The 13,038-nt window shown below is 44.9% G+C and overlaps 1 protein-coding gene across 5 annotated transcripts in view; it reads right to left on the bottom strand.

Moving 5' to 3' along the window:
• Nucleotides 1-890: 890 nt before the first annotated feature.
• LOC113922148 (antigen WC1.1-like) overlaps nucleotides 891-13,038 on the bottom strand; it is a 46,589-nt gene continuing 34,441 nt past the window's right edge. For 4 of the 5 annotated variants that reach the window (XM_035729285.1, XM_035729284.1, XM_027594020.1 and 1 more), the window contains 11 exons: nucleotides 12,896-12,988; nucleotides 12,506-12,820; nucleotides 11,084-11,398; nucleotides 5,100-5,141; nucleotides 4,693-5,007; nucleotides 4,424-4,456; nucleotides 3,724-3,861; nucleotides 3,246-3,338; nucleotides 2,843-2,926; nucleotides 2,200-2,337; nucleotides 891-1,141 (listed from right to left, as the gene is read on the bottom strand). In XM_035729285.1, coding sequence (XP_035585178.1) covers nucleotides 996-1,141; nucleotides 2,200-2,337; nucleotides 2,843-2,926; nucleotides 3,246-3,338; nucleotides 3,724-3,861; nucleotides 4,424-4,456; nucleotides 4,693-5,007; nucleotides 5,100-5,141; nucleotides 11,084-11,398; nucleotides 12,506-12,820; nucleotides 12,896-12,988 — 1,712 coding nt within the window. In that variant the 3' untranslated portion in view covers nucleotides 891-995. The remainder of the gene's footprint in view (nucleotides 1,142-2,199; nucleotides 2,338-2,842; nucleotides 2,927-3,245; nucleotides 3,339-3,723; nucleotides 3,862-4,423; nucleotides 4,457-4,692; nucleotides 5,008-5,099; nucleotides 5,142-11,083; nucleotides 11,399-12,505; nucleotides 12,821-12,895; nucleotides 12,989-13,038) is intronic. The other variant, XM_027594023.1, reaches the window with a different exon arrangement.

Genomic DNA, 13,038 nt, shown 5'->3' on the forward strand with positions numbered 1-13,038 from the left:
TCCTTTATCAACTTGCAGTAAAGAAAGATAGCAGTTGATATAATTCACTTAGAAGGCTTTATAATTGGACAGACAAGAAATGACAATGTCCTGAAGAAATAAGAAGTGATGGAGAGGAAAGACGGAATTTGAAAGGAAATGATAACTGACTAGATATGAGAGAAGAGTGAGAAGGAATCTGTATGGGCTTGAGTAATAAATGGGAAAAGTAACCTAGGGAATAGGAAGAGATAGTAATGGAGAATTGGATTTTCAAAAATTTTTTTCGAGAGAGTGAGCAAGTGCTTGAGTGTGGGGGAGGGGGTAGAGGGAGAGGAGAGAGAATCCTTTAAGCAGGCTCCACACTCAGCTCAGCGCTGAGCCCAAGGTAAGGCTGGATCTCATAACTGTGGGATCATGACCCCAGCTGAAACCAAGAGTCAGACACTTAACTCACTGAGCCATCCAGGTGCCCCGAATTGGATTTTAATTGATCCATGAAAATTTGGGCAGGCTAGGAAAGCTGTATCCATTCTCTCTCCTAGCCAACCTCCCACCCTCAACTTTGAAATTCCTACCCATGGCTGGTACCTAGGAATTGTTTAAAAACAGATGATACCACATCTCAAGGAAGAGCATACATGAATGTTCAGGATTGTTTTTTTTTTTCTCCCATGAGTTCATCTTGGTAGGAATGAGGGCATGAGTATGGACCAAGTTTAGAGTCCCTTGTCTAAGAAAGAGAGCCTGGAACATTCATGAACTCAGGCAAAGTAAGGCCTTGAGTAGCCTATAGGGGAGGTAAGAAAACAGGTCAATATACTCACCTTGTATTTCCTTGGAGGGAAACTGTGAATCGAGATAAAACTTGCTAAATAATCAACAAAGCAAAAAGTACCTTATTCAGAATATTTAATTTTAAGTAATTTCATATAATACAATTATAAGTCAGCACTACTCTATTGAAAGACAGGCAATTAGAATATCCAAGGCCTTATCTCATTTTTAATGCAACGTCATGGGAAAACCGCAATGGATGTTCCAAGGGCATGTAGTTCAACGTCATCATACACAGTGTTCACTTCTTCCCCCTGGAGCAGCCAGGGATTAGATTCTTCTTTTCCAGGACCAGCAACCCCTCTAGAGAACTGTAAAGAAGAGCCTGAAGCAGTAAAGAGAAGTTTGATTAGAACTGGGACAAAGGGCCTGGACAGTGCCCCATGGTGGAAGCAAGTCAAGTAAGTGGTGATGATGAAGCATCAAGTAATGTTCAAGGAGACTCAGACAATTTAATATAGTTACAGTAAAGATATGTCAAGGTTATCCTATCAGGATCCAGTCCATGTGGGTCTCTGGGAAACACTGTTATCACAGGAGATCCATGGCCAACACAGGTGCTCTATGAAGACATGTTTCTCAGCAGAGATGGCCCAAGAATGGTAAGAACCGTAAGGGACATGAAAATTTCTCCTTTCACAATTTACCGATCTTAATTCGGAAAGAGAAGGGCACAGGAGACCTGGAGAAATCTCAGGTCCTCACTGACAATCCCACTCTGCTCTTGATGGCCTTGACTTGCCCCAAATGCCCACAAAAACAATCACAGGATCTGTTCCATACTTGCCACCTCCCCAGTGTCACACTGGCCCTCAAATGGAGAAACACTCTTCTCTGGAGAATGAGCGTCTTCATTTGACCACTGAAACGTCTGGAACAGATTGGCCCTTAACTGCCCAGAAATTCAGACTCTATAATCCACCATCATGGCTTTAATTTTCAAGGCTACCATATAGCATAGACTTTGTACATATTAGTGCTAACATATGATTGCAGTGCATCTCAAATTATCAAATGCCTCACAAATTCCAATATTGCAATATTTCTTAAATCTCTAAATGCCTTTCACATATGAGACAGCACAAAAATGTTACCAGAACAGTCGTTCTATCTTTGGACTTGGTAAACTAATCTGTGTCTTAATGCAAGCACCTCAAAGATGAAGTTATGGAGACGCAGTTACCAAGAATATAGTGATGCTCCCCCTCCCCAAGGAATGTGAGAGCATGAAAGAAAGGAAGATGGTCAAAGGATATGAGATCATCTGAATTTTGAGATCATCTGAATTTTGAATCTATAGGAAGGATGAGCAATAAAGAGCTCAAATTCACCCTTTCCAGGACAGAGACAAAAGATTACAAGAGATCAACTAACCCCACTCACCTGTCTGAGAGGCCCTCATCCCATTCTCCTCCTCTGGGGGCACTTCCCCCTCACTCATCCAGGAGGCAGGAGGAGCCTCAGGCACTGGTACCTCTTCAGCATTATCATAATCCTCACTAGGGGCATCAGTCCTCTGAGCTGGGGATTTTAAGGGCAGACAAAGGGGTCAGATGAAACCACAGTAAACGGGTTGGCCTAGGTAATACCTAAAACCCCTTCTGCCACAGAGATTCTAATGGCTGCTAAACAGAGGTGCTATTCATTCCATGTTTTAACAGGTCTTTTCCAAGGTCATATATTTCATTTTATGTGTCCATAAACCAGAAAAATAATCCAAACACCTCAATATTTCCTACATATTTCAAAGAAACTCTTACACCATTGTGCCTTACTAAGATATTTGGTCAATTACACTTTCCAGATGTTATTTTTCAAAACAATGTGTATTTGTTGCAACTGAATGAGGGTGGTTCTGGACACAGAAAGCCCAGCCTCACCATGAGGCACATCAGAGCAACCAGAGAAGGAGAGAAGAGACCCCTCTAATTCCAGTCAAAGGAAGACTGTCCCTCTTGCATCTCATCTCCGTGAAGGGAAGTCCCCTGCCCTGATTACCCAGCCAAGGCAGATTCACCCCTACTACCTGGAGCAGATTGAAAGTCACTGTTCTCCTCACCATCCCCACTGTAATATGGCAGTTTAGTCACAGAGTCATCTGACAGGGCCCCTAATGTGGAGAAAAACATCACAAAACAAACAGAACACACCCTCTCACACCCATGGGACATGTGGTAAGGCTGAGAAGAAATGCTGGAGCACGATGTGTGGCTCAGAGAAGGCTGAGTATATAGTAGTGTAAAGTATACTGCAGTATAAAGAGAAAGCTCAGAGCTCACAGGGGCTCAGCAGGAACCCATTCTGCTGCCTTTGGAGAAGCTGCTTCAGTGAGCATGAGGTAGGTATGGGGTCTGCAGAGAAGCCTTGGCTCACAGACAGTGGGGGCCTGACAACTAGAGGGCACAGGAGGGCAAGGCAGGGATACACACCATTGCTGCCCAGCAGATCTTCCTTCGTTGTCGCAAGATAATCAATCTCCTCGTACACAGCCTCATTGAGAACATCTTCGAAACCGGGTAAGGCTGAGCAAACCACCAGCAAGTGAGAGATTGCCCCCTGAGTTCATCCTGAACCAACAAGCTAATCATTCTTCCCAGTGCTCACACAGGGAAAAAGCCTCAGGGCTGCCAGGACTCCTGCAGAGTCCCTCCTACCCCATGTACCATGTCTGCACCTCTCTCCCTTGTCTGACTCTGTGTCCACAGCTCAGCCCCTATTCTTTCTCGTCTCACAGAGAAGCCATGACTTATGAGTGTTCCATCCTAAGAGACTCTATAGATTCAGCCCTTAGAGTTTCGTGTGGGGCAGATGGGAGTTTTTCAAACACAGTTTTCCCCCCTCTCACACCTGGCCCCATCTCCTGCCTCCACACACTTCCCACGTTACCCTGTACTCCCTATAGCCCACCTCTGTGCTTTGCTCTCCATCTGTACATCTGAGTCACCAGGATGACGAGGACCAGGAAGAGAAGGGCCCCCAGGATGAGGCAGAGCATCTCAGACAGGGAAAAGATGCCACGGACAAGATTTGGGCCTGGTCTGATCCCTAAGGAGAATAAAGCCAATAGGATTTGGAATAGGGCACGGACCCAGGGAAACTCCTTTAGCATTTCCAGAGCACCCTGGACAAGTCCCAGCCTCAGACGTAACAGGATTGACTCTGACCCTGGTGGGCACTCCCCCAGGCCTTGTCCTGAGATAAATTGAACTCCACTCCAATGAGGTCCAAGGGGGTGCTGGGCCAAGTCACACAACTGCAACCCCTTTCTTCGGGCTTCCCCAGACCAGAGCATCAGGCAACTCCTGGGATAGGCATCTAGCTGCAGAAAGCTGACACTCGTGTTCTTGCTGTGGAGGAGTGACATTCATGGGCAAATGGGAAAACCTTAGGTTCTGTAACAGGAACCAGCCTCCCTTGGCCCAAGGGCAAGGGAAATTTGAAGGGAACTAAGGGAAGCTTCCCCAAGGAAAATGCCCTAAGACCTCCCCACCAGCAGATGGCTCTTCAGGATCTTCCCTTTTTCTGAGTTGGCTAATTCTGTCAGATTCCACAGAATAGGCCCAAGAATCTGAATATTCTCCCCTGCCTACAGACGGTGGCACTGTACCTGCTGTAGTAGACAGCAATATTGGTCTTCCACCTAAAGAGAAAACAGGAGTTTGCAGTACAGTAATTGGTCAGAGTGCAGGGCAGCCCATTTTCCCTACCTGAGCCCTGAAATCACCCCTCAATTACCCCAACATTAATGTGAAGACCTCCTCCTGTCCTAGATCCAGGGCTAACAGCACCTAGATGCTTTCTGAATGCAAACTTCCCATTTTCCCCTAGCCCACCCCATTGCCCCACCCTTGCTCCAGCTCAGCCAGAGCCACTCACCAGAGCACCGCACTCCAGCATCCTCCTCGTGTTTGCAGTTGTTCTGCCCCCAGGAATCCACAGCACAGTCCCACAGGGAGGATTCCCTACCCCTGCACCGCACCTCATCCAGCCAGATGCTCCCATTTCCAGGCCCAAATGCCGCCTTCTGCAGGGCCTCCAGGGCAGAGCCACAGCCCAGCTGCTGACACACCACCTCGGCCTCGGCCAGGCTCCACGAGTCATCACACACTGTGCCCCAGGAGCCCTCGTGCCAAACCTCCACTCGCCCTGAGCACACCGTGTCTCCTCCCCTCAGTCGGAGCTTCTCTTTGTCTGAAAAGGCAGCAGCACCTTCTGTTACTGCCCCTGCTGGGAAGGAAGGAGCTCTTGGGAGCCAACAGGGGAGGCAGAAGAGGCTGATGTACCTGTGCAGGGGGCAGCGGTTGGACAGCTCTTGGGTCTCACTCCTGCAGAAGCAGACAAAGGGGAAGTGCTAGATCAGGGACAGCTGGGGGTGGTCTTGCCCCAAACAAGATTATCTAAAGTGTTTGGCTCAGTCCAAATGACAAGTGAAAATACCTGGCTTTGTAATTAATCTAACGGGCTGAGTTACTGAGACACTCACTAAATCATAGCCGTTATCACCACCTGAAATTATTTTATCCATTTACTGGTTTATCACTTTCCACATTCCACAATAAATAAAACACAGACGTGTGCATGTGCACACACACACACACACACACACAAGCTCCACAAAAGGAAATACCTTGCATGTCTTATTCACCTCTGTGTTTCTATTAGGACAGTGCCTGCCACATTGTATACATTCATTCAACAAGTGTGCATTGAGAAGCTTTTATAAATACTATGTATAGGGGCTTGATAAATATTTATTGAATGGATGGGTGAATAAAATCCAGTAAAACATAATCCCTTTAAGTTCTTGCTAATAAGTAAGATAACAAAGGGAATACAAATTGATATTAATGGTTTGTGGTAATAATAGTTGATATTTTGTTAACATCCAGAATCACAGAAGTAGTTTGCATTCAGTATTCCATTTATATTTTTAACGGGAAATTATATAACACATTATAAACTTTCCTTATCTATTTTTCATTACGACATGTGCACAAGCAAAGATTACTATATTAAGAAAACACTTTTTGTAAAGAACTGGAAGAAGGAGGACTCAGAAAAATGGCTAAGTGGACAAATGGCTAAGTGGTAAGCAGAAATGTTTGCATGATACTCAAATATACTGACAAAAACTACATGGAGGGGGACACAGATAACAAACGTGGGATCAAAAATGCATAAAAAACTGAAACCAAAGGAAAAACAGAAATTTGAAACAATACAAGAAAACAGAAGTATACATGGTACTTGTCATAAAATACCACAATTGGTGTACTCTTTCCATATTATCCTATCCAACTTTCTAACCTAGGAACATCTCAGAAAATGATGGCAGGACCCCTTCTGGGTGGTTGCTCACTTTCAGGACTGGAGACTTCACTATCACTCAACTCATTGTGTTTGATTGTAGAAAATTATCATCAGTGTAGGGTCTTATAGCTTAATATCTGCTTGGCTTTTCACAGGGACAAGAAAAGGAGGTGAGGAAAGGGAAGCAAGGAAGAGAGTGAGCCTCTGCCTTTGAAATATCTATCACCACGCTCTCCCTTGGCTGTGGACTTCAGACAACTCCCAAGATATACCTGAGCTGGCAGGGAAGGAGGAGGGGGAAACAAGGAACTGGAAAAGTGTTGAGGGACGGGAAAACACTGTAAAATGCAAAAACAGTAAGGAAGGGAGGGAGGGAGGGAGGCAGAAAGGAAGGAAGGAGAAAGAAACCAGGAGCAAAGCAACTGTCAATCCTTATTTCAGAGTTCAAATATTTTAGCATGAGACATGGGTTTTTTAAGCTTATTGATTTGGGAGCTTCTATATCATCTGGCTTTAGTTTAATACTCCAGTTTTTTATAAACCCAAGCATTCTCTCTAGATACGAAGAAGACAATTGAAAAGAGTCCCCAGAAGTAATTTGACAATACCTATTAAAATGTATGTGTGCGTGTTCTTTGATCTAATAATATCAACATTGAGAGCAATCCTACAGTAAAAAAACTCACCTGTATGTAGAAATACATGTACGAAAGGATTATTATGGAAGAGGGAGGAGAATCACCATGAGCTGCTCCAAGGGCAGGACTCTCGCTGATGGATGAAGGGTTTAAGGAGGCAGGTTTATATTGTTTATAAAGAGGGAAAATCAAAACCAATCAGACTACCAGTAAATAAGTAAATGGTTACATGAACTGGACTAGCAATCTCTGATGACTGGAATATTATACCACTGATTTACAAATGAGTTAGATCTACCTGGAGGAATAGCCATGATATATTAAGCAATACAAGCTAATATAACAATAATGTGTGTGATATAATCCCAATTTTGTAAAATCAAATAACAAGATTCCATCAACGTAAACCCTTTAAGGATATATGAGTTTGGATATGTTTCAATGAGAATGGATGATTTTCAAAAACAGTACTTACCAGTCCATTAATCCTGTTTACAACAGAAGTGTACAAATAGACAAGGAGTCATGGGCTGTGATTCATTTCTCTTTCTACATTTTTTGTATATATTCCCTGCTTACTATAAGTAAGCAGTGTTTTTGTAATTTAAGCGAACAAGAAAGGACCTGGTCTCTCTCTCTAAGCATAAAAGAAACTAGAGGAAAGAAGACAATTTCCCTAGTGCCGAGCATGATACAACCCCAGCAGGAGCAGGTGTCACTGATTCAGGAAAGAAACACAGAGATAGGCAAAAATGGATATAAGGGAAGGTGCTGTCCATCCCATCGTGACTCCAGTGTTGGTATTGTTCATTCCCCGAGGGGCCATCACAAGGTGAGATACCTTTATGGACCCAAACCTGCCTCCTTGCAACCCCCATCCAGCAGCTGGTGTCCTATCCCCTGGATCAGCTACTTCATGGTGATTCTTCTCCCTCTTCCATGGTAAAGTCCTTCAGAGTTCAACAATCAGGTTACATTTATTCTGGCATTTCTGCTAATTAGCCTAATTACCGACATCTTATGACATGGTTTCCGGTTGTTTTTGCACTGGAGACACATGCCCTCAGACAATGAAGTGTGCCTGTGTCACTTCTCCAAGTAGATCACCCTATTACACAACAACAAATTAATCCACTTGGCAATTAAAATAAATCTATTTCCAGCATCGAATACTACACTTCAGCACCTTACTTCTCACTCTTTGCCCTTCACTGTTTCTCAAAAGTGTTGTATACATTTCTAACCATCACCTTATTGATACTTTTATTTCTGGTTTCTACCCCACCTCAAAAATGTTCTCATTAAACAGTCAATAACATACAATGCCCAAAATCTACTGGGTACTTTTCAGCTCAAACGTTCTTGAAGCCTTAGTAGAATTTAGTATATATCACCATCCCCCTTTCCTTGAAACTATTTTTTTAACCTGAGTTCCAGACACAGTATTTTCTGGGTTCTTATCTCTCTGTCTGCTCTGCATCCGATTCCATGTCAGGTCACAGAGTGTACTAGCTTTTAAAAGTTAGTGCTCCTTGGAGCCTGTCTTAGGAGCAATTATATTCCCAGTGATCCCAACCACTCCTATGTAACAATGAGGTGGAGTGACTGTCAAGAGAAAGCAAAATGAGAAGGAATGAGAAGTGAACCTGCTGAACACTGCTAAAAGTTTATGAATACTGGAGAGAGAAATGTCTGCTACATTTCATTACCTTACCAATTCAGAGGAATGGTGGACCCTAACACTTAACGGGATGAGTTTAGAATAGTAGAAGAGGGAAAACTGTGAAGACTGTGAGTGGTTACTGACCATAGTTTCAGAAACATGGCCAAGGAGGAGAGAGAAGGGGGATGGGCAGTAGGCAAGGAAGTCAAGGAAAACTGTTTGTTCAGGTCTTTTTCAAGATGTGAGACATACAAACCCATATATATATTTATGAGAATAAACCAAGAGACAGGGGGCAGTCAATGGTGCAAATTAGAGGGAATAGAAGTGAAGACTTGGACGAGGGCAGTTAGGAACCACAGCCTGAGCAGAAGAGCTGGCCTACTGCTAGGACTGAGGCCACTGATCCAGGAGGCCAAGTGAGTACAGAGTATGTGCAGAGACCACAGATAAGGAGACTTGGTAAAAGGAAGGTGAGGAGTTGGCAGCTGACTTTTCTAGTTTTTCAATGAGGTAAGAGGCAGATCATGATTTGAGAATAGATGGTGGGGATCTGGTGCTGACAATGTGAGGAGAGCAGAAAATATGTAAAAAATATAATTTTAAAGACAGGGCAAGCACACACACAAAAAAGATAGGGCAAGCACACATATTGAAGAAGTACAGTAGTACTCAGAGACACTGTGGAACTCGCATTAGAGATTGTGTTGGTGAATCCAAAAGTAGGCTAGCAACTTGACTATGTGTTATTTTCCTGCCTTTGCCTTAGTCCAGTGCAGACAAGGAGTACTCAGGTTGTTGACGTTAACCAGGTGAAGTTTGCCAGGTGAGGCTGACAAAGAGGAGGCAAGGGAGTCGAATAAATTTAAGGAGAATGATTATAATGTTGGATCATATTATCTAATCTGGCTAAGAAAAAAATGTGCAGACATGAGGAAAGTAGAAAAGTAAGAAAAACTGATAGGGGAAAATGTTGGGTATCTCCCTGGGGACAAGCAATTATTTGAAATAGAGCATTCTGGGTTAGGAGCCATAAGGATAGGAAGCACTGGTCAGAGCACGGAATAAAGAAATCAAGATTTCAAGTTGTACAGTTGGTGGTGGTCAGTGGTGTATGCACAGGCCGAGATAGGATGGAAGGAAAGATGCTTAGAAATGAGGAAGTCAATGAACTGAGAGACCAGACTGCTGTCTCAGTTGTGTTTAAGGAGGTTGTAGTAAGTACCAGTGGTTCCAGGAGTAAGACAGAGATGAGGAACCTGATGAGTCTGGTGCTGCAGTCTTCAGTGGACAAGGAGAGTGACCAGATTAAGACGGTGACAGCAACAAGTACAAGTACTAGGCGGTACTGCCTCATGGCGTGAATTTCAAGTAGCCGGCTGTTGAGAAGAGAGACAGAAGGGGGATTGTTGAAAGTGACAGCTGAGAGCGAGAAGTATACCCATTCCAAGTCTCGGCCCAGAGAAAAGTGTGTTGAGAGAAAAAAAAAAAGCCTCCAGGTGACGGGGAAATCGGTGTTTTCAGGGAAAAGTCAGGTTTTGATCAGAACGTGAAAGTGAAGGGAACTTGGAGGGCATAAGGGAGTTTGAAGAGGATGGGCTCCAAATTCCAGCAGTTTCTGCAGAACATTTTGAGAGAGTGAGATGAGGGGGACAGATTAAGCACATGGTAGTTAATGAAAGTCCCAGAGGAGACAGGATCAGCCCCCGAAAACTGGGAACCTCAGGGTCTCTTAGAAGAAACAAATTCAAGCAGAAAGTCATGGGGACATGGGGCCACTGACTTCTCAGCAGTTCTCCATGATGAGGCAGCCAAGAAGATAAACAAATTCCTCTTTAACAGGAATGTCTTCCTGGGCCTGCCTCAGAGAGGTCTCTGGCTCTGCTCATCATTCCAGGGGAACCCTGCAGCCCTTTCCCTCATCCTTTTCTGCTCTGGCCACGATGGGATTTTCTCAGTGCCTCAAAGACACCATGTTTCCTCCCACCTCAGTATGTACACTGGCCCAAGTGATCTCTCCACTTTCTTCCTCTGAGAAACTCTTACCCTTCAGCTTTCCAAGTATCTCTTCTTTTACCCCAGCTCCACACTTCCACAGCACTTGCTAACTCTTCATGAAATTTCTGGCTAACGAGAGTTTTCAACACTGGACTGTAAGCTCCGTGATAGTGCAGACTACATTTTCTTCTCTTCTCCATCCTCCTGCCTGCAGCGTAAATTTGTGCCTAGAAGGCACTCAGTTACTATGTACCAACAGACTGACTGAAAAACCAATCTGATTGGTGTCAATCGGCATCTGGCATTCCAGAGTAAAATACCATTAGCTTAAGAGACAAAACAATCAGGGTTGATTCCTCATTGACCCTTCTTTACTTTAATGTGTTGGGATATCACTTAACTATTCCTAATTCATTAGCAATTGCTTAGAAAGTTTATCAGGGTATTGCTTATGTTCAATGCAATCCTTCTGGTATTTTTCATGAAACACAAGTTTCCTTATTTTTTCCTGTGAAACAAGATTGGGAAGTGTAAGTTAAATAATCATCCAAACTTCATTTGTAGTCTTATCTTAAACTCATCCCTTAGATTTGAAGATATAAATCTCACTAACAACATCCTACAGGACTGGGACGGACACATAGAAACAGTAAGTTACCTGCACACGAGATATAAGCTTCCTCTTTTGAAGAGCATGAGTTTCGTCTCCAGGGGTCAGAAGGACATTGCCAGAGAGAGGAATCAGTTTTCCGACACTGGATTTGATCCACCCACCGAAGTCTAGAACCTTCCCTGGGAACTATGGAAGAGTTGAGGGTCCCACTGTCTCCACAGCCAAGCTGTCTACAGATGATGGACAAGGTGATGTCTGCCATGGGGCTGTGGCAGACACTGCCCCAGGTCCCATTGTAGAAAACTTCCAGCCACCCAGCACACCGCTGGTCCTCGCTCACCATCCTGAGATTCAGAAAGTCTAAATATGAGAAGGGAGAGAGGGGGAAACAGTCCACAGTAAACATTCCACTCAACGCTCTTGATTTTTTTTCTCCATGCCAGTGATTGTGAACACTCATCACTGACTCTTTCGAGGAAGCACCCACTAGGTGGCAAGACTGAAACTGATCTCCCTTTTAACTGATTTTGTGTGTTTGTGTCTGTGTTTCTATTTCCACCACAATGATGTAGTAGAATATGAACAGAAAGGCATACCCACCTGGTACTCTACACAGAGGGGAAGCTGAATCCTGCTTCTTGACAAAACTTCTGACGGAGTATGCGAAAGGCAGTGTGGAAAGTGGGGTGGTAGGCAGAACAACGGCCCCCCAAGGTGTTGTGCAAATATGTTACCTTACATGGCAAAGGAGACTCTACAGATGTGATTAAGGTAAGGACCTTGGGATGGTGAGATTAACCTGGAGTAGTGCAGGTTAACCAGGTGAGCCCAAATCCAATCACATCCTTAGACCTAATATCCTTTAAAATGGGAAGTCTTTCCCAGCTTCAGTCGGGGAAACATGACTGTGGAAGAATGGTCAAAGGGAGGCAACACTGTCAGCTTGAAGAGAAAGAAAGGGAGTTACCTACCAGCCAGTGAATGCACATGGCCTTAAGAAACTAGACAAGACAGGGAAAAGGAATCTCCCCCAGAGCCTCCAGAAAGAATGCAGCCCTGTTGACACCTTGATTTTAGCCCAGTGAGACCCTTGTTGGACTTCTAACATGCAAAACTGTAAATTAATAAGTTTGTGTTGTTTCCACCACTAATTCTGTGGTAATGCATTTCAACAGCAATAGGATCTCAAGACTTTACCACCATAAAGAACTGAAGATCGAGCCCTGCTTTCCAGTGGGAACTGTAGGAAACGGCTCTGTCAGGAGCTCTTACTGAGAAAGAAGGACCTGAACATCAGCTGCCGCAGAAGGAAAAGAAAGCACCTAATCTTCATATCTAGAAAGACAGGCAGTGTGGAAGGAAGTCTTCCTCTCCTCTGGCCCTTCAGCAACACCCCTCAGGGCTCAGACTCCCGTCCTCCAGAGCCCCCACCTCCTGGTCCAGCCTGTGGACAGCATGCAGGCAGACCTGAGCAGATGACCCCTGCGTCCTCCTTGTGTCTGCAGTTGTGCTTCCCCCAGCCCCGGGAAGGGCACTTCCAAATGTGGGACTCCTTTCCTGTGCACTTCAGGTCGTCCAGCCAGATAGGGTCTGATCCCTCCCCGAAGTGAGCAGAGACCGTGGCATTGAGGGCTTCCCCGCAGCTCAGCTGTCTGCACACCACGTGGGCATCACTCAGGTCCCAGCTGTCATCACAGATGGTGCCCCAGGAGCCCTGGTGAAGGATCTCCACTCTGCCGGCGCAGGGACCGCCGCCATCCACCAGGCGGAGCTGTCTGCGATCTGAGGAGAGAATCAAGCCACTGGAGCATTTCACAGGAAAGGAGAAGGGCTTTCTGGTCCCCTGGGACCCCTCACCTGAGCAGGTGGCAGCAATCTCCTGTGAGGCTGCAGAGCCTGCGGGTTCAGACACAGAGTCGTTGCACTGGGGCAGCACCTGGGTCTGGTTTCCTGCAGAAACAGCATGGTCAGAGGGTTGGTAGGGTTGAGGAACAGGAAAC

Source organism: Zalophus californianus, chromosome 9 (genome assembly GCF_009762305.2).
Source record: "Zalophus californianus isolate mZalCal1 chromosome 9, mZalCal1.pri.v2, whole genome shotgun sequence".
Classification (NCBI taxonomy): domain Eukaryota; kingdom Metazoa; phylum Chordata; class Mammalia; order Carnivora; family Otariidae; genus Zalophus; species Zalophus californianus.